The sequence below is a fragment of the Onychostoma macrolepis genome, chromosome 08 (assembly GCF_012432095.1).
Source record: "Onychostoma macrolepis isolate SWU-2019 chromosome 08, ASM1243209v1, whole genome shotgun sequence".
Lineage (NCBI taxonomy): Eukaryota > Metazoa > Chordata > Actinopteri > Cypriniformes > Cyprinidae > Onychostoma > Onychostoma macrolepis.
Genome location: NC_081162.1, coordinates 26645589 through 26667372, shown reverse-complemented (window position 1 = coordinate 26667372; position 21784 = coordinate 26645589). Strand labels below are relative to the sequence as shown.

The 21784-nt window shown below is 36.8% G+C and overlaps 2 protein-coding genes across 6 annotated transcripts in view; one reads left to right on the top strand and one right to left on the bottom strand.

Annotated features, from left to right (window-relative positions):
- Nucleotides 1–4420: 4420 nt before the first annotated feature.
- The window catches only part of LOC131545551 (G2/M phase-specific E3 ubiquitin-protein ligase-like), a 25870-nt gene continuing 8506 nt past the window's right edge, over nt 4421–21784 (bottom strand). Inside the window, exons 2-6 of one of the 2 annotated variants that reach the window (XR_009272454.1) lie at nt 12164–12265; nt 11858–12063; nt 11579–11675; nt 6944–11317; nt 4421–5537 (exon numbers count right to left, since the gene is read on the bottom strand). Coding sequence is in view for 1 of the 2 variants with exons in the window: in XM_058784474.1 (XP_058640457.1) it covers nt 5517–5537; nt 11155–11317; nt 11579–11675; nt 11858–12029 (453 nt within the window). In the remaining variant the exon portion in view is untranslated. The remainder of the gene's footprint in view (nt 5538–6943; nt 11318–11578; nt 11676–11857; nt 12064–12163; nt 12266–21784) is intronic. The other variant, XM_058784474.1, reaches the window with a different exon arrangement.
- LOC131545548 (4-galactosyl-N-acetylglucosaminide 3-alpha-L-fucosyltransferase 9-like) lies at nt 12281–21405 on the top strand. Of its 4 annotated transcripts, XM_058784469.1 has the most exons (4): nt 12281–13982; nt 14080–14195; nt 15782–16121; nt 16346–21405. In XM_058784469.1, exon 4 carries the CDS (start codon nt 16353–16355, stop codon nt 17484–17486), a length of 1134 nt encoding a protein of 377 aa, XP_058640452.1. In that variant the 5' UTR covers nt 12281–13982; nt 14080–14195; nt 15782–16121; nt 16346–16352; the 3' UTR covers nt 17487–21405. The 4 variants fall into 4 exon arrangements, with proteins under 4 accessions (XP_058640452.1, XP_058640453.1, XP_058640454.1 ...); XM_058784470.1 differs by having other exon boundaries at nt 12281–14195; nt 15782–15877; nt 16067–21405; XM_058784471.1 differs by lacking the exons at nt 12281–13982; nt 14080–14195 and having other exon boundaries at nt 14543–15877; nt 16067–21405.

Here is a 21784-nt window from a genome sequence, read left to right as displayed (position 1 = left end):
GTTGTTTTTACAGAACATTTATAGTTCATAGTCTGTTATACCTGCTGGTGGTTGGACCGGAGCAGAGACCTGGACTATAAATTCCCTGGCAATCCACTGGAGGGGGCTCTTTGCTTCTTTTATTGATTGCTCATGTCTGTTTGTTGTGGTACTGTGCTAGCTGTTGAACATGTGGTGCGACAGAGTGTTTTCTGTTTTAACCTAGTGTTTGTGATATCTTGTGACACTGTGTGAGCCTTACTTTTAGGACCTTGATGTCTTGTTGACCATGTCTGTAAACTATTCAACTGTTTTGGGAAGCTGTAAGGGGTGGGTGCCGTGTTTCTTTTGTAGGCCGGTTGGCTGTTACTTTTCTCCTGTTTATTGGGCAGATAAGGAGATAGGGAATTGGATTGTATGTTTTGTTTCTTTTATTTTGATTCGTAGGGAAGGTAGAACATTTGTGGGGAAGTTAGTTTGTTTGTTTATTATTTTGGCATTAGCTCACCCCTGAGATTTTGCTTCTGGATTCTGTGTATTGCTTTTGTATACAATGAGAACGAAAAACAGGTACACTTGCTTTGAAAACGAACGAGAGCAAGGAAAGAAAATAAAAAAAGAGAAATTAAGTTAACGTGGTTGTTTCATTTATGTTACACTCTGACCTAGACCAGGGCTCGTAACATAAATACTGTATTATGGAGCTGGACAAACAGTAAACCAAAGTACCTCTTAAACTTGAGTTTGACATGTTCTGATCTAAAGAGGTGTGTATGAAAAGTTGCGGTGTTTTCAACAAAGACAAAAAGGGGCTCTGAAAAAATGCCTAGACTCCAGAATATAACAGATAAATCACAGGCACTGAACATTAATCTTTTTATTTTTTCGGCTCACAAAAAAAGACACACAAGACATCTCTAACCATATTTGGCAACAGTCATGCATTTCTAATTCAGGACATAAGTTCTTGTTTCTTGACCTCAGAATTGGAGCTTGTGTCTTTAACACTACTGTTTGTATATATCTAATTTAATTCACTGCCTACAACAATAACAGATATCTCAACCTGTAGAGGAATTTACAGTTAAAACCCAAGGACCAGGTGTGTTGAATGAAGACCAGGAGTCAGAGATGCAATCAATTGAAGAAAAATTTACTGAAGAAAATAGTTGGCAGTTTCATCAGCAGAAGTCAGCTTCAACACTTGCGATGGAGTTCATAGGCCGCTCTGCGTACATGTTAGAAACACCAGCAATTTAAGTTTCAAGTTTCAAATCTTTATTGTCATTGTAACATGTACAACGAAATTAAAGCGCCATTCAATCAGTGCATCACTCATGATCAACAAACATATAAAAACAGCTAAAATAGTTAAAAAAAATTATATAATAAAACCCCTATAGTTAATCTAACTATATAACAACTTGAATAAAGCTTAGACAATAACCACAGGTTATGGCTAGTACTATGAAATATGCCCGAACCATGCTAGTATTTCGATAGTATTTTACCTAGCCCCCCATAGTAGATGCAACTGTATAACAACTTAACTAAAGTCAAGCAGTTAGTCAGAAATCTATAATCTCACCTGATATGCCCCATGCTCCATCTAACCTGAGATCTAGTCTGTACTAACCCTGGACGCAGATTTGCGGTAAAATACGCCTTCACTTAATCTACTTGAGAAAATAATTTCAGAGTAGGTCAGAATAAATTCAAATGTAACAATTTATTATCAGTCAGGTAAATGTGTATTATGCCAGTTATACAGCCAATTCAAAAGTATCAATTCAATGCAAAACATCAAGATCTCAAAGATGAATCTAAGAGTAAGCATAACCTGACTTGAGAAAAATACATAGTATGAACTGTGCGAACACACTTCCTACCACAGGCTCATTCCGGCTACAGAAGGCCCTGATCCTTTTGCAACATTTCCTTAAGTACTCTGACCAAGACCAACATCCCCCGAGATGGAGACAGGAGCTAACAATTGGAATTTGCATTGACCGAGTTAACACCTTTTGGGACGAAAGGTAATTTTGCATGGAAACCACTGGAAACTGACCCGCCCTCTACAGTATGCAAAATATCTCTAAACTCTTAGGTTCTGTATTACCTTTTAGTTTACTTCTTGTAAGAATGAGACCATTGTACCAGTCGCCCTGAGACAATTCAAATGATACCAAACATGACTGTAAATATCACTTGCATTCATGTAGAACATTATATTCTACTATTGACCATTCTGAGCAGACTGAGTAGAAGGAAGGATGGGTGAAGGGATTTAAGAAGAAACAAATGGACAGAAGGGAAGGAAGTTTCCTGCACCTCCACTCTGTGGGGTGTCTCGAAGATGCCCGTGCATGTTTGTATTGTCTGTTTCTCAGGAGATCAAAGTATCTCAGGTTCTTTCATCCTTACATCACCATCTGTAGCCGTGCTTCAAGTCGAACACACCTAAACCGGCCAGGTCATGTGATTTTTAGCAAACGAAGCCCAAGAGGGTCTGCTCCAGGAGGGTCTGGCTGCAGACATAGGGCGAGTGGAGCTCCACTCAAGAGCGGAAATACGTCACCTCCATTAGCGCTGCGTCCGCCATGCTGGTCCGGGCAAGACTGCCTTAAAACTATGGAGGTAAACGGAGCTGCGTTTTGTTCTGGATAAAAACACCATGACGTTTACATTTATCAGTCGATTTCAGTGGTTTGTGATCTGCATGGAAATAAAAATAACTGTCTCCAGTTATTTAGTTATGCTTGGAAAATGATTAATTTTCGTTAAAAATTCTGACAGCTCACATGCTTGTTGATTTGGCAATTTTTTTTTTTTCTGGTAACAATTCTAATATTTAGTATAACTGTGATTCATGTAAAATAATCTAATGTACATTAAATTAAATTAAGTTTTTTCTTTGTGGAAATTGCTTTCTGTGTCTTCAACCCCAACATTTTAGCTTGTCTTGTGCTTCAGGTCAGAACACATCATTCCCTTTGAAATACGGAATACAAATACATGTTTAAGTACTAACAATTGACCATCATTGATAAAATGGAATAAAATCAGTAAATACAAATCAAAAATTGACACACTGGTAGTCTGCTTTCTATATTTTCATAGCACTCTATGGATACAGATAAACTCCACAACAAACAATAAGAAATATAACTGATAATCTTTTATGGATCCAGTAAAACTTACAGTGTTAAAACATTATGCACTGCTAATAGATACAGTAATATAGTAAACATATAGTAAAAGAGATATGTGATATTTAAAAAGTACAGTACAAATTGTAGTAAAGTGATAATAAAATAGTGAATACAACAAAACAGTAACATAATAATAGATTTATAATAGGTTTAGAATAGATTTCAGTCTTTGCTTTCCCTGAGAATAGAGTGTTTTAGTTGTAATTCTCCACTGGTTCCCTCAAGATTTTCCTATGGGTGTTTACAAATAATGAATAAAATGTGGTCTGTGATAAACTTAACTTGACGATACTTTTGCTCTACAATGCAAATTACACACACCCATGGTGAAAATGCTAATTTTCAAGCAGTTAACAAAACAAACACAAATCTCTCCTCATTTGTTTTTTTTAAGAACTGGTTTCACAACAATATTAAATTCATTAATCAGTTACAAAGAAGGAACACCCTTTTCTTATGATGAATTCGTGTTTTATTGTAAAACACCAATTACTCAATTGTTATTGGTTCAATCTCTTCAGGTGCTCACATGTTATGTAGAGGTATTAATAAAGACCATTCTCCTGATTCAGCTTCTCTTGATGTTACTAAATCTTATACTGGTAAAATTTGTTTTTCATTAATTCCCAAGAGTAATAATAGAGCTATTCTTACTCTTTTCCAAAGAGAAATTGTTATTGTACCTTATGTTTAGTCTCATTGGACCTCTTTATTAAATGGAAAATTGATTTGCTGGAGAAAAGTGTGGTTGTTACCGCAGAAATATTATCTTAGAAATAACATTAAAGAAGTTTCTTATAAGCTCATTCATAGATTTTATCCAGCAAATCATTTACAAAAAAAAAAAAAGTAAATTGCATTTTCAGCAATGAATATGAGGAAACTGCACTTGCACTTTCACTTATTTTAGCACTGTACATATTAAATTACACTATGGTGTAAAGTTCAAAAATGTATCAATTAAAATATAGACCTTTTTCACGCCTATGGAAAATGCACTCTTTGGCTTTACTGACTATTCTGACTAGGAACAGTATTTTTACTTAACGAGTTTACTTATACTGCCAACCAAATTTCACGTTCATAAGTGTAAATTTACTAATAAGAAACCCAATTTTATGGTTTTGTTGACTGAAATATATATACAGTGGGTATGGAAAGTATTCAGACCCCCTTCACTTTTTTCAATTTTGTTGTTGCAGCCTACTACTACAATTGTTTAAATTCTCTTTTTTTTTTCTCAGTAATCTACACTTCGTACCTCATAATGACAAAGTGAAAACAGAATTTTAGAAATGTAAATTTATTAAAAAGAAAAAACGGAAATATCACATTTACATAAGTATTCAGACCCTTTACTAAGTACTTAGTTGAAGTACCTTTGGCATCAATTACAGCCTCGAGTCTTTTTGGGTATGACACAACAAGCATAGCACACCTGTATTAGGGGATTTTCTGCCATTTTTCTTTGCAAATCCTCTCAAGCTCGGTCAGGTTGGATGGGGACCATCAGTGGACAGCCATTATCAGGTCTCTCCAGAGATGTTCAATAGGGTTCAAGTCGGGGCTCTGGCTGGGCCACTCTAGGACATTCACAGAGTTGTTCCTTAGCCATTCCTGTGTTGCCTTGGCTGTGTTGTGTTTAGGGTCGTTGTCATGTTGGAAGTTGAACCTTCGGCCCAGGTTCTGAATACTCTGGACTGGGTTTTCATTAAGGCTATCTCTATATTTTGGTGCACTGAGCTTTTCTTCTACTCTGACGAGTCCCTCAGTCCCTTCCTCTGAAAAACTCCCCCACAACATGAGGCTGCTCCCAGCACACTTTACTTTTTGGATGCTGCTCTGCAGTTGATGAGCAGAGCTGGATTCCTTCAAACATGATGCTTGGAATTGAGGTTGATCAGACCAGAGAATCTTGTTTCTCAGAGCCTGAGGGTCCTTTAGGTGCTATTTTGCAAATTTCAAGTGTGTTTTTAAGTGTCTTCACTGAGGAGAGGATTGAGTCTGGCCACACCGCTATAAAGCCCAGATCGGTGGAGTGTTGCAGTGATGTTTGTCCTTCTGTAGGTTTCTCCCATCTGCATATATGATCATGGAGCTCAATTAGAGTGACCATCAGCTTCTTGGTCACCAGTCTAGACAAGGCCCTTCTCCATCAATTGATCAGTTTGGCTGGGCGATCAGCTCTTGGAAGAGTCCTGGTTTTGCTAAACTTCTTCCATTTGAGAATTATGGAAGCCACTGTGCTCTTGGGAACCTTCAATGCAGCAGAAATTTTTTCCAGATCTGTGCCTCAATACAATCCTGTCTCTGAGCGGAGTGAATTCAAACAATTGTAGTATCAGGCTGCAACATAACAAAATTGAAAAAAAGTGAAGGGGGTCTGAATACTTTCCGTACCCACTGTATATATATATATATATATATATATATAAAATTATATACATATTGACAGTATAAGAGATTCTTTGAATAAGAAAGCTGTAAGAACTTTGAAAGCTTGTGAACTTTATAATATATTTATTTATTTGATTTTGATATACTGTATATATATATATATATATATATATCATAAGAGTTCGTAAAAACTCTTCCTGTTTACTTTACAGCTTGCAGTGGTTACAGCTCGTATGTTCACAATGGAGCGGTTCATAGAGTTTTATTTTGAACTTGGGACTCAATAAAGTAATACATTCAGTGCTTATTTCAAGGCAGGGTTTTGGGACATAATAAAATGCTTAATGTGGGTTAATGTTTTTAAAACAGTGACATTGGAGGACTAAATTCGATAATAATAAATCCTGATAAAAATATTAGGCTAACATTAATAACCTTATTAATAATATTACTATTAATAAAGCAGAATATGAACACACGTCCAGAATATGAGCGGAACGCCCTGCATGTTAAGCCTTTTCTTCCCCATAGAAAACGCTTAAGGTAGGCTAATGAAAGGTTCATACAGCTCTTATGTTCACAATGGAGCGTTTTTTTACTTTAGCCTTTAGCCTACTTTAAGCGTTTTATGGGGGAGAAAAAGCTTACGTGCAGGGCGTTGCGTTCATATTCTGGGCTATTCTGCTTAGTAATACTATTAATAAGGTTATTAATATTAGTCTAATAATTTTATCAGCTTTTATTATTATCGAATTTGGTCCTCCAATGTCACTGTTTTAAAACATTAAGCGTTTTATTATGTCCCAAGACTTAATTTATTTGAGTCCAAGTTCAAAATAAAACACTATGAACTGCTCCATTGTGAACATACGAGCTGTAACCACTGCAAGCCAGTGTTGCCAATTTAGTAATTTTGTTGCTAAATTTAGCAACTTTTCAGACTACCCTAGCAACTTTTTCTTCCAAAAGCACCTAGCAACAAATTTAGCAATTTTTAAAATTTATTTGGCAACTTTTAGAACCTTTTGACAAGACAAAAATAGCACACATTTTCCATCCAAATTACACAAAAAGAGGAAACCAAAGATGCCTAGCAGTACAGACATAACATGAATTAAGTTAGCTGCTATTTTCAGTTTAATTATTGTTACGTCCAGAGCCGTAAGGTTCTGTTGTGTGAACTCCGTGCCTTGTTTTCTCTTTCTCTCAAAATAAACGAATGCGAGGCGCCCTATCTCGAAGGATCCTTTCCCATGCCCACTAACAAACTTGAGTTGCGCCGTTTCTTAGGGATGAGTGGCTATTACAGAAGTTTTTGTAAGAATTTCGCTGCTATTGTCTCTACCCTTACTGACCTTTTAAGCACTTCTAGGAGATTTGTGTGGACTCCAGAGTGTATGGAAGCATTCAATGCTGCAAAAGATCTTCTCTGTACAGCACCTGTTCTTTCTGCACCAAATTTCTCTCAGCAGTTCAAATTGCAGGTTGATGCCAGTGCTGTAGGAGCCGGGGCGGTCCTGATGCAAGAGGATGAAGGTGGAATCGACCATCCTGTATCATTTTTCTCAAAGAAATTCAATAAGTGTGAGCAAAATTATAGTGTAATCGAGAAGGAGGCTCTAGCATTGTTATTAGCCCTCCAACATTTCGAAGTCTACCTGGGTGGAAGTGATGCCCCAATTCTGGTGTATACAGATCACAATCCGTTGGTGTTTCTAAATCGTATGTCTAACACTAATCAATGTTTAATGTGTTGGTCTTTAATTGTACAGGAATATCATCTTGACATCCGTCACAAGAAAGGAGCTGATAACATCATTGCTGATGCCCTGTCTAGAGTTCATTCCTTGGATGGTTAATGAGTGTTTTGTACTTTTGTGCTTATAACCAATGGGTGGTTATATTCTTTGGTGGTGGGGGTGTTACGTCCAGAGCCGTAAGGTTCTGTTGTGTGAACTCCATGCCTTGTTTTCTCTCTCTCTCTCTCTCTCTCTGCAGAACCTGTATCTCCCACCTGAGACTAATTACGAGCTCTGCTGTGATTGGGGAATGGGAGAGGAGAGCGAGTACTTAAACTTCAGCTGCTACTCAGACCAGCAGTTGGTGGTGGCTGGATGGTGTGCGACGGCTGAGAACTCATCTTTAGACTTCAGAATTTATTGTGAAGCCCTAATTGGTAGTGATGGAAAAATTAAGCTTTGCGAAGCACCGAGGCTTCACCTCAACTGTATCGTAAAAAGGTTCATAACTCGAAGCTTTTCAAGACGATGCACACTAACGACATCTTGTGGTCAAAAGGTGGAAATAGCTGCCTTTGCCTCCCAGACGACCCAGCCATTTTTGGATTGTTTCAGATAATAAATCAGTTTGTGCTATGAAAATAAAGCAAAGAAAGTATTAACTCTATATAAATTAATCTTTTACATGTCAGTCATTGTTTTACACAATATATGAATAAATGAGTCTGTGAATGAATTTGTGGAAAAAATAGGCAAGAATATATGATATGCATAAATGATCAAAATAAAAGAAGATTATCAGAATGGTCAGCTAAAGCGGGAATTAATACAAAATGAACATACACAAAACTACACATGCATATATTTATTCTAGTGGTGGGCATAGATTAATTTTTTTAATCTAGATTAATCTCACTGTAATCTTGGAATTAATCTAGATTAATCTAGATTAAAATGGCTCATTTGAATTCTGCCAAGTAGATAAGTAAACAACTAGCAGTCATCAAGAATTTAATATTGATAATAACATTGAAGACATTGTATGATTATTCCTTAAAGATAAGGTTTTAATAGTTTTAGTAGTAGTAGTCTATTACGTTGCCCAATGTCTTCAAGTGAAACCGAACTTTTATTTTGACGGGTTGCCGTGAGGATAGTTCTGGAGATGTTGTTCATGTATTTATGTCCTCATTTAGTGAGAGGACAGACGTTAATATCGCCGCAAGCGTCACGCGGTCTTCTGTATGAGTAGTGAACAAACCCGCGCGTCTGCGCCATACATTAACACAGAGACACACAGAAGTCATATTTAAATAGACGTTTTGCGGCTTAATATTAACAAATAGGAGTGGGAGTGTGTTCACTTGTGTGTGCGCTTACGTTTGTTTGTTTGTTTGTGTGTGTGCGTGTGTGTGTGTGCGAACCGGGGCGGAACTCCGCTGTGCGCGCGATACAGAGAGCGCGACCATGTAACTTCTTAAAAATAAATTTGCCCTGAAGCAAACCCGGCGGCTTCATAACTGCATCCATGTTAGCACGCATACACACAGGTTCGAAGACTCGTTCTCGCCCCCTACAGTGCAATTCGGCTAGGTATACATCCGCGCTAAAATATCGAGGTGAAAGTCATCATAGTTTGCGTAGTATAGACCCAGCTCCCAACCCAACTTTGAGAATAGATTAACGGCGATATTTTTTTTATCGCCCGATAAGACTCTCACGTTAACGCAGCACGTTAACGCCGATAACGGCCCACCACTAATTTATTCGTATATTGATTCATTCTTATCAAAGAAGTGAGTGACACTTCAAACTGCGCAAGTGGTTTGCGTTATTTGAAACAGAATACGAAGCAGTCATGTGGCTGTGTGCGAAAACGAAGCTTCGGACGTCACAGATCACGTGGTTTTGGCAAAATGAATCAAGCTCCGGTACAGTGCTTCACTGCCAGATGCTTGGTTTTTTTTTGATACAGGCTTCGAAGCCTCGGTGTTGAACGTCACATCACTACTAATTGGTGCTTTGGTGTACCTTTATCTCAATTGTGTTGAGATTGTTGAAGTAGAGTTTCTACCGTTGGTTTCGTTGATTACAGCTAAGACTGATCCTTAATCTACAGAGTGTTAACTTCAGTAGCCCATTATAAATGTTAAGTTTTGATTTATGTCTTTTGTTTTGGGTTTAGTAGGAAGGTGGGTGCCATTTTGTTTTGTATTACTTATTTTCTCCTGTTTATGTTAGTTTAGGGAGTTAGTTTAAATCTGCTGTATTTTCTTTTCTTTTCTTTGAAGTTTAGTCAGTTGGTTTATACAGTTAGCTCCTTTATGTTTGTTATTTTGGCCTTGCCCCCTTCTGAAGTTAATACCCCTTTAATGTTACTTCTGTTTAGATGGTAAATAAAAACTTCTCTTTTTGCTGAACTACCGTGGCTGTGTGGGTTATTGTAACCTTTTCTGGGTCTGGAGACGTTTTCTCTGCCGTCGCACAGTGCCTCACCACCAACCATTTTTAGTTCTGTTGCGGTCTTCCCTAGACCACTTTAGACCGTAACAATTATAATTTAATAATAATAATAATTGAATAATTGTTCATTTATGATACACTTTGTTAGTAGCTTCTAGCTTGTACCTGCAATTGTTGATCAGTTAGTACACTGTATGATTTCTGTTGTTCAGAACATAGAACCGATTTCTTTCAAAATTCTTACAGACCTTTAGGGCCATGAGTCGAACATGCCCACCAAATTTTGTTCCGATCGACCTCCGTTAACCTTGTTTAATAGGTGTTTAAATTTCATTTCATGTTTTTTGAGATACGCAAATGACCTCATATACACTCGTGGCCCTTTGGACCAAGATGCTGCATACCAATTGTCAAGTAGATGGGACCAACGGTTGCTTAGTTATCACTGTTTTTATGTTTTTTCAGTCTTATAGCGCCCCCAAGTAGCAGAGCTGCGCATTTTTTTATTTGACCAAAGATTGAGCTCATACACATTTGTACCGAGTTTGGTGAAGATATCTCATTCCGTTCCAGAGTTATGCTTCAAATAACATTTGGCTAACGTTAGCATAGACGCTAATTGACGTACTGTTTCGCGTGAAAATCTAAATTGTAAAACTTTTTTGATAATTATTGATATTCAGTGTCCAGGGAATATTTCTGACGTGGTTTGATTCCGATCAGGTTAAAAACCTAGGACTAGTTCGCAAAAGTAGGTCTCAGATATAACTCAATTTTGTTTTAACAAAAACAAAAACAAACGGTGTATGAGCTACGGCCAAAAATGTGTAAAATTTTAGGTTTTTGCGCTGTAGTGCCACCGTTAGGCCGATTGGGGCGAGGCTTTGTATCTGAGTAGCGAGCAATACTACTACAATCTGACCAAGTTTCAGCTCTCTACGCCTTACGGTTTGGGCTGCACGATCAGTTTTACCGGAGAAAAATAATAATAAAAAAATCCTTACAATTACAAGAGGGTTTCAGCACTTCGTGCTTGAACCCCTAATAAATTCTACAAGGTAAGCCTGCATTAAAGGAGACGTCTTCCCACATAATGTCTTCTTTTCTTTCAATGGACACTGCCCCCGTGTATCCACATAACAAAATCCTGTCTGTGCACTCCATCAGGGTTGTGTGGTCAGCTGCCTTAATCTTTGATCAAAACCACATTTACTCAAGTCACACATACAATATAAAGGTACCTTAGTTTATTGTTTTAAGTTTACAAGAATACAAAAAAAAAAAGAATGTTAAGAAGAAGAAGAAGAACTACATAAACAAAATTATGATTGACAATGCACTTTCACCACATTTAAATAACCTACCTCTTTTATTAGCTCCATGAGTTCAGGGTCTGTGACGTCCCTTTCAGTTATTACTTCCGGATCCATTTCTCCCGTGGATATGTAGTTGTAACACCACTCCATAAAAAAGTTTGGTGGTGGCCCACCTTGTGTGATGCTGACAGAAAATATCTCCCCAATAGTTCTGCAATACAAGAAAAAATGTATTACTGCAAAACGGGTAGCTATACCAGGAGTAGTGAAGATGTTTGAGGGAAAAAATTAAAAAAGTACAATAATCTGAAAGATGTGATGTTGAGAACTCAATACATATAGCCCAACTACTAGTTATCCTTTTGCAAAAAAACAAATACACAATTCATGAAATGTGATGTTCTGCGTGTATGTTTGGGTGGTTTACATTCATTTTGGTACACAGAAAAACGTTACACCATAATAAACCTACTTGAAGTTGTGTTTGTCCATGTCCGTCATTGAATATTTGGGGGTTTTGCCATTTTCTCCTCCCTCAAAGAACCGCTTCTCTATTCCAGTCATCATTTCTTTTCAGCATATTGAAACCAAGATCCATCAAGCACAAAATACATAGTATCAACCATAAAAAGATATGTTCTACACAACCTACATTTGTAAGACTGATGAGTGTTACCACATAAGTTCATAGAACACAAAATTCTTAATTCAGTATTCTTATGATCAAAAACAAACAAACAAAAAAACCTACCAGTTAAAAATTCCTTCCTCAAAGCGCCATTGTCAATGCCAGCCTCTCCATTAAAAGAAACTCTGAGAGGATTTTTGGGGGAAGATTTTTTCTGTCGCTGCCATTGTTTTAGGCCTCTCTCAAGCATCTGATCTCTGGTAATGCAAATACTGAAGATGCTGGTTTCATCCATCCTTTCAGAAAGGCTTTTGATGACATCAGCAATGCTTTATAGCATTGGGAAAAGAAAAAAGAAACCATTTAGAACATTTATATTATTGATGCAAAACAAATTAACTTTCTGAAGAAAGCGTAATGTTACAGTACCTTTTAATCTCTTGATGTGCCTTAAATAGTTTTGGACATATGTCTGTTCCATCACTTTCTTCAGTATCATTCAGTACATTGGTTTCGGTTATATCATTGGCTCTGTTGGAATACATGGAATATGCTTCAGTCATACTAAAAGCATCTCATCTTTCAGTATGACTGAAGCATGTTTCACCTTCAACAGCATAACAACAAAACGACTGTATAATACAAAAGTTTGCTTCTGAAAATAATGCATTGCAAACCTAAGAAATACCTTTCACCACAGAAGCTTGCATGGATCTCCACAAAGTAGAACTGCTCACAGATGGGACAGGCAGTCTAGTAACCCAGTATTAATAAATACATTAAAACTGTATTTAATAGTATATAAAACTAAACCTTTGCCTGAGGTTAGTGCTAAAGTAAAGTTCACAAGGTCACCAAAATCAATAAGGCTCATTCAAAGAGATGTGGACTGTTTTGCTCTTACTTTGACATCAGAATGTCAAAGGGGGGCTATATTTTTCATAGCAAAAAAAGGTTCTAATATGCTCATTATGTGCTGTAATACTACCGAAAAAAATAATGACGCGATGTTTTTAAAAGATCAGCTTAAATGTGTGATATGAATAAATAATGGTCAAAAACGTTTCGCACTAGCAAGTTTCACACTCTGGAGCAGAGCAGCGTCCACCGGTCACTCAAGTGGCCACGCCCTTAATTATGCAGAACTTTAAGGCTTAATATAATTTAAACGGATGAGTTATAAAAAAATTCACCCCCCTCACAGTTGTCATGAAGGGCAAAATTAGCTATACAGATCAAAATCATTTTTTGCACCAGGCTGTAAACGTTCTTTTCTGCTGTAAAGTTGGGCATTTTAACATGGGGAGTCTATGGGATTGACTCCCTTTTGCAACCAGCCTCCAGCGGCCAGTCGATGAATTGCAGTTTTAGTCACTTCCGTGTTGGCTTCACGAGAGAGAGCGGGAGGTTGCAGCTTGGGAAAAACACGAATTTATATTCGCGCTGCTGTTAACTGATCAGCGCCGCTGTCAGTTCGGTGGCGCCGGCGAACACGTCCTCTTGCGCTGTCCTCGGTCGCTCTTTAATACAGCGCTGTTTCGGCCCACTTTTGGGATTTTTGGCTTCCCATAGATATCAGGGATAACAGAGGGGAAAAGAAACATGTAGCTCATTGTTGTTGTTCTGCTGGCACGCCAAAAATCATCCCTGCCATGGCTGCAGCTTCCCACTGATAACACAGTAACTCTGGCATTATTCACAGTCGGGTTATTAGCAGAGAACACAGAGCAGAACTTGAATTTCGGCGCGGGATTGTGGCTATCAATAATAATTCTACTCATTTGCACGTGCTTTTGAGACTTGAGAACTCTCATAAGGAGAGAGACTGCTTTTAATAATGATTAAGGCAGTTTGCAAATGTGATATTGATTTAATACAACAGATCAATAAACAAGTACTGCATGATTTTGCTCTATATCATCAACGAAAATAGTTCCAAATAAAGTAACAGCTGAGCCGCTGTGCGTCTCTAAAAGCACATTTATATTTAAAACATTAATGTCCACATGAATCTATGAATTTAATTGCACTCATGCCACCTCTGAGCCTCATTAAACGTCTGAAAATGTACCTACAAGCCACTTTTGGGTCACCTCTGTAGTACAAATTAATTTTTTTATTAATGCTAATTTCATATGATTGGTAACTTATTTGTCTTATTCTACTTCTTATTATATTGTTTTAAATAGAAATTTTAAAAAGCTTATAAACATAAATTTTTGAATTTGACAGATGAAAATGATGAAAGGTAAAAAGAAAATACCCCTGTAAGTCATTTTAAGGAGTCAAATGTCACCTCGTATTAGGAAGGCTAATTTTTTATTATTATTTTTTTTTTTTATCAGAATTTTGGATTATTGATCAGAAGTGCTCCTAAATTTTTTAAATTAGGAGGACAAGCGCTCCTAATTACAAGAAGAAAAACACGGATCTTAAACTGGATGTGTGACAGGTTTGGCAGGTATGGCAGGAACACTCTCAGAAATAAAGTTACAAAAGCTGTCTGGGGCGGTACCTTTTCAAAAGGTACATGTTTGTACCTAAAGGGTCTATTTTGGCACCTTAAAGGTACATATTAGTACTTAAAGTGTACATATTTGAACCTAATAGGTACAAAAGTGTACCTTTTGAAAAGGTACCGCCCCAGTCTGTCACTGTTTGTACCTTTATTTCTGAGAGTGTATGGCTGTGGAATGGGGTTTGGCTGAGGAAAAGTTCAGTCAATATATATATATATATATATATATATATATATATATATATATATATATATATATATATATTTTTTTTTTTTTTTTTTTTTTGGTGTTGTTGCTTTAACCCCTGTATATATAATATATGTATATGCATTAGGGATGTGCATCTCATGATTCAGGCCGATACGATACTCATCTCCATGCATAGCCAACGAAGTTTAGTCACTGTGGCAATTTATGATGGGAAACTAATCTGGTCTAAAGCAGGTTAACTGTAAAACTAAACTGAGTTCCTGTAACACTGACTGATAGGAACACAATATTACCAATGACTTTCTCACATGCTATTATTTGACTTATTGTTTTTGTTTACAGTTTCTAACCATGCAGCCTTTCTCTCTAGTTTTATGACAGATGTACCTTTTATAGTTTGCAGAACATTACAATCTAAACTTGTTCTTTAAATCATTAAAATAACCAAATTAAAAGTTAAAATCACTGAATTAAAAATGAAAATAAATAATAAAGAAAATGACTATATTTTAACATGCTATAAATGAACTCATTTGAGCTTAGTAGCTAATTAGTAGCTTACATTTGATTTACCCATTACAATAGTCCCTTTACATTTACTGTCTGCTGTCATAAAAATACACTTATATGTAGGTTTAAAATTCTACAAAAGACACATTTAATGTCCAACAACAAATATTTTAGCAAAATGTATATTTTACTCAGAATTATTGCCCTCTGTCTGTTTAGCGTTCGTTGCTCTCGCGCGCCTCGCCCACTCCTGACAGCAAAATAGATATGTTTGCATGACTTTCTGACATTTACAGATGAAACATATACCTGTGACATGTCAGTTATACACTGAGGAAAACACAACGTCTCAAATGCATTCAACAGCACAGATACACAGTGTCTTTTGTTTAAAAGTATCTGGGGAAAAGCACAGTATCGACCTGCTGACGACAGTTTAATGCTCATTGGTTTAAACAACCGTGATGTTGCGTTCTCTGCTAAAATATTTATTTTTTAAAAATCTGATTTCATGCTATTATGTATTTCAATTATGCTTGAATATTCCCGAATACTATGACAGCGCGATCTCTATGTGAGATATGTGATAGTTGTCATATTTTCATAAAAATCTAAAATACATGTTTGTATTAAAGTAAAAATGGATGATAAATACGCCTTTCGTATGGAATTAAATAGCAAGCACTTTGAGTGTCTTGTTCATCTTATTTATCTTCATATAAAAACAACAAAGCTGATATTATGTCATGTTAATTAGCAAAACAGCACGTGAGTGTGAATAACGCCATATCTGCTTTTGATTTCGTAGTTATCTTCCACTTCGAGAGCTCAGAACTGTCCGTCCTGACTGCGTTTATTTCACTCCTCCCCTCACTGCAGCCGCCTGCTCTCGCCTACATTTCAGGTGAGAGGCATCCCAAACAAGCCTAGTGACATTTGTATACTGAATTGTGATTGGTTCGTGACCTATCTCCTCCCAAGACACTTCCTCCAGGTGTCACAAACCTAAAGACAACCCAATATTTTTTTTTCTTTTGACGAAAATCATGCTCTGAAGAAATTCTCTTCTGTGTTTCTGTCTGTTACTCATCAGACATTGGCTGTATATGGGACACCAAATTACAGATTTTTTTTTCTCTTTTAATCAGGTGAGGAATTGAATTAATAAATATAATTTGAATATATTTTTATTAGACTAAAATGGTCAAAGTTTCAACTTTATATTTTATTACAAGATAATGACTAACTTTTACTTGTGTAGCTTTTGCTTCTCACAAACATGTGAACTGATTCTACAGTAGTGTTATTGAAGAATTTCTTTAAATTCTTTTGTAAAAGTAAAAGTGAAACTTTCTTCAACTGTTCTCTTCAGGTAAAAAATGTCAAACACAAATGGCTCATCGCTGTTCCGTCTGGGTTTCGTAGTGACGATGGCAGGTGTCATCTCTCTGGGCGCTGTGTTTTTCTGGTTCTCACCTTCAAACAACTGTCCACCTCCAGCTTTTAGACCAGACCAAAAATCACAGATCAACTGTGCCAAGAGCAACAACTCTGATAAAGCAGAGGACAACTCTCTTACTGATAAAGCAGAGGAGAAACCTATACTTCTGTTATGGGTTTGGCCTGAAAATTATAGGTTTGATTTCAGTGACTGCAAAAAATTGTACAATATTGATAATTGTCATCTGACGGATGATAGAACTCTGTACAACGACGCAGATAATGTCATCGTTTATCACAGAGACATCCGCTGGGATCTGTCCAACATTCCTCCATCTCCTCGTCCTCCGTTCCAGAGGTGGATTTGGTTGCATTTGGAATCACCAACCAACACCAAAAGGATACCAGGTCTGGAAAACCTGTTCAATCTCACTCTCAGCTACAGACAGGACGCTGATATTCCTGTACGGATGCGCTTAATGACCAGGAAGAAACCTAATGAGGATTTTGTGATTCCCAAAAAGGACAAACTGGTGTGTTGGATTGTAAGTAACAACGATCCCTCAACTGGTGTCGACACAAGAAACATTTTTTACAGAGAATTCAGTAAATACATACAAGTGACTTTGTTTGGAAAGGCTTATGCAAGGTTCCTGGATTATAATGATTACTATCCAACCCTGGCTAGCTGCAAATTTTACCTGGCCTTTGAAAACTCCATCCACAAGGACTACATCACTGAGAAGATAAACGGGCCGCTCGCAGCAGGTACCGTCCCTGTGGTGTTGGGTCCTCCGAGAAGAAACTATGAAAACTTTGTTCCTGCTGAGTCCTTCATTCATGTCAATGACTTCCCTGATGCAAAGTCACTAGCCGAATATCTGCTTCAGCTGGACAAGGATGAAGATGCATATCGCAGGTACTTTAACTGGAGGAAACATCTCACTCCAAGTCCTCATTTAATATTACAGACACAAGAGTTTATTCTGGGTATATGCACTGCCTGTGACCATGTAGCACGACACAAGGAATATAAAGAAGCTCACGATCTCTATGATTGGTATTTTAATTAAAGTCTCCTCAGGTTTTCTTACATCATCAGTTACTGACTACAACGTTTATGAAATAGATTATATTTTATATGAATTGTTACTTATATGCAAAATCTGATATTAGATTTTGATACTGTTTTGGTGGAAGTATTTTTAATAAATCATTGCTTATGGATGACCTGGTAATTAAGTGAAGATGCTTGTACTTTTGTTCGTTTTATTTTACATTCCAGCTCTAAACGTGCTCTTTTCGTAATTGCTTGTGTTTTTTTTTTTTTAATTCATTTGTAAATAACTCTTGATAACATTATATGGTGAAGAAATACATGGAAATATTTGTATGCTGCTTTATTATGTTTATGAACACACTCATTTGGTCAGTACCAGCCAATAATAAATGCACAGCATTCATTGTTTTTGACAGAACTTGAGGCTGATTCAGGTGTGTTAGATTTGGTTTTAACCACATCTCCATCCTCATGACATGCTGGCTTTATGTCACTGTTGGGTAAACCCGCAGACATTGATTAACTAGTTTAGGTGTGTGCCTGAAATTTTTCTGTGTCAGTTTGAGATTTGTCTCGCAGAACGTCTAGGAAATCAGGCTGTGCGTTACTCATTTTCATTTAGAGCCGGTGATTTCCATCGGCTATTGGTGATGCAACAAGCAGACACTATACTAGCTTTGTTTACATGCACAGAACATATTTTATAAATAGACCCTCAGGCAATCCCAGATGTCGGTGACTTTTTCTTCAGTAGAACAGTAAAGAAGATTTTTATATGAAAGGGTGATCCTTGGTGATACACTGCACATCTGTGGCTGGAGGTTTTTGAAAAAAAAACATACAGACAAGATCAAATTAATACTACAGTGATTGTTTTGCTTCATTAGGTCTCAATGTGTTATCAGGAGCCACTGCTAATTTGGTCTTGTCTGTATATGTTTTTTGACTCTCAAAAACCGGCAGCTAGAGACGTGCAGTTTGTGAATTGCTAAAGACAACTGTATCACCTAAAAATCTCCTTTACTGTTCTAATGAAGAAAAAAGTCACCTACATCTTGGATGGCCTGAGGGTGCGTTAATTAACAGCAAATTTTCATTTTTGGGTTCACTATTCCTTTAAGCCTGCATGTTTAGTATGTATGACACATGTTATGCAGATTGATATAAACTAAAGGCTATTATGTATTGTAATGTGTGTGTTTTTAGTGAGTGATAGACACCAGTTAATAATTTTCTTAAACTTAGTATACAATGTAATAACTAGTTCCACAGCAATTTCTTATGATGCCCAAATAGTAAATCTTAGTTGAGGTAACATAAGGAACACATGGAGTAAATGGTTCAATTTTAATTGACAATATTTGCTGTAGTTTTCTAAATGTTCAAACAAAAACATTTTAGTTGAATGAACTATAAAACTAGTTCAGTGAAGGTTGAGCCTGCTAAAAAAATAACAACTCAGGCAACACTTTGAAGTCAGAAATTGACTGAACGTAACATTTCTGTGGAACTAGTTACTAAATAATTAGTTGAAGCAGCTTGAAATTTTTTTACAGTGTAGTGATACTGTTTGTACCAAGTATAAATAGCAGTAAATTGCATCTTTTGTGTGAATAGTGATAAATGCTGTTCACACAAAGTATGCATGGAAGTAAAATTCTGTTTGTTCTAAAGTTAAAATATCTCAGCAAAGGTGGGCTTGGCCTTTCAGATTATGGGTGGCCTGGCCATGAAACTGGTTATTCAGGTTTATGGGTTTCACATGGTATAGTCACACAACCTGTTTAAATGACTGGTTTGTCTTGCGTTTTATGACCTTATAGCTGATTGCACAGTCCAGTTTGTCCTGAAAAGACTTTTTTGACTAGGGTAAACGTACCCTAAAATCAAACAACAAGGCATTCAATTTGTCAGTTATATATTCATAATGAAGTGACATTTAAGCACACTGCAACATCTATAGTCCACGTTCAGCTAAGTAACACAAATTCAAAAATCAAATAAAACAAACCAATAAAACATTTAATTCATGGGGATTAACACAGAAACTAGCCTCGTTTTTAAGGCTGGAGAACACTACACAATTTTTGCCCCGATTTTCCACAGATTTACAGTCTGGAGAAGTTGATGCTAGCTGCCAAAGCTCATTAGATTTGAGTCGACAGAATCCATAAAAAATCCATTAACTTAAACTGATGGTTGTTTATGACATCTGTTTATGAAGTATTTACATAGAAGTTCAATGGGGAAGAGCTTAAAGAGAGCACACTGAGCTTAATTAGAGCAGCAACAATTTTTAATAAATTGCATATAATATTATTAAAATGACAGGATTTTGCTAAATAAATAGCCTAGGTCATGTATTAAGTTCATACATATTTTATTATGAACAACTATTATTAACAATATCTATGAAATGATTCTTTTTCTTATTGATGTCACACTGAAGCTGTGTGAATTTCATAGTCGTGCACCCTTTAAGCTCACCTTACAATAATATGAAACCTTTAAAAATTACAGCACTGTAAAACCACAGACCAGCAATAAACTTTTAATTTATAATATTATGGATGTAAAAGTACAAGGCAGTGATGCCTGTGAAGTAGGGGTGTGCGATATATCATCTGCGATATTATCGTAATTGTTGTTTGAGCCATTGCTATCGTATCGTCAATGCATCCGCCATATTTATCCAGGCAAGACTGCTTTAAAAACAAATGGAGGTAAACGGGGAGCTGCGGTTTTTCTGGATAAAAACACGATAACGTTTACATTTATCATCCGATTTCAGTGGTTTGTGACCTACATGGACTTAAAAATAACTCTGCCTCCAGTTATTTAGTTAGGCTTGTGTTACCCGCCTCGAGTCTGGCAAGCCTGAGTGGGTAAGTTGCATGTACAACACTTGCCAGCACTGTAGAATAATAAGAAGAGATGATGTGAGACACAAGTACTGGCTGTAGTCTTTGTCAATGTTTAATTGATTCTGACTCATTTCTTTGATTTCAATGCATGAACATTATTAACATATTTAACTTTAATTAACAACAATTACTTGTTCTTTTCAACACATTTCAATAAAGACAGTTAGCTACATCTTAATAAAGGCCTTTCAAAAGTTATTTGTTTTAAGTTGTATAACACATTACTATCAAGCACAACACATTCACCTTTTACAGTGTTTTCAATCAAATATCCAGGATTTCACATCACCATAACATTCACGAAACAATTAGTCTAACTTTTAAACTGTCGTACAGATGAATACGCTATCCTCGTGTTTTACAGATACGTCTCCATTTTGGCTCGCATACATGCACCGCCATTTTGGCTCTAGATAACTTCCAGTTGCAAACGCAGAGTTAACTCGTTTAAACTTTCTCATCCAATAACAAACAACATTACAAAAACATCCATGAACTCGTTTAACACGTACATTTGATCATATTTCACATTGCATTTACATATTTGTCCCTCTTATGTCTGATACGACTCATTATTACAAAACAGTCTTACTCTGTAATCCAACAAAAATGAACACATACATCTTTGAAATACAGTGTATTATTACATTAGTTGCACTTAGTTTTTGAATCGATTTTGCTCACCTGTAGAATAATAAGAAGAGATGAACTAACACGCCACTACATCAAAGTTATCAATGGCAAATGTTATATATGCAGTGTCTTACACCACAGTTTGTCAGCGGGAAACTAAAAAAAAAAATTTAAAAATTGTGATTTTCTTTCTCATTCGGACACAGACAAACAAGTCCGGTGATTTTTGTCTTTTAAACCAGAAAGACGGCTGACAGATCTAACCGCCACAGAAAATAAAGCAACAGGTAGACAAACCCACCCATTCACAAAGGCAGCGTGGAGTGCTTGGATGAATGAATGAATTAATGCATTTATAAAGCGCTTTATTGTGTATTGCTGTACACCCAAAGCACTTTACAACCATGTGGGGGTCTCCTCAACCACCACCAGTGTGTAGCATCCACTTAGATGATGCGACGGCAGCCACAGGACAACGGCGCCAATGCGCTCACCACACACCAGCTACAGGTGGAGAGGAGAGATAGTCATAGAGCCAATCAAGTGAATGGGGATTATTAGGAGGCCATGATTGATGAGGGCCAGTGGAGGGAATCTGGGGTTATACCCCTACTCTTTACGAGAAGTACCATGGGATTTTTAATGACCACAGAGAGGTCAGGACCTCAGTTTAACGTCTCATCCGAAAGACGGTGCGTTTTGCCAGTATAGTGCCCCCATCACTATACTGGGGCATTAGGACCCACACAGACCA

What these genes read in the sequence shown, in the direction of transcription:
- LOC131545548 (XM_058784469.1), top strand. Translation starts at nt 16,353, where the DNA reads ATGTCAAACACAAATGGCTCATCGCTGTTCCGTCTGGGTTTCGTAGTG.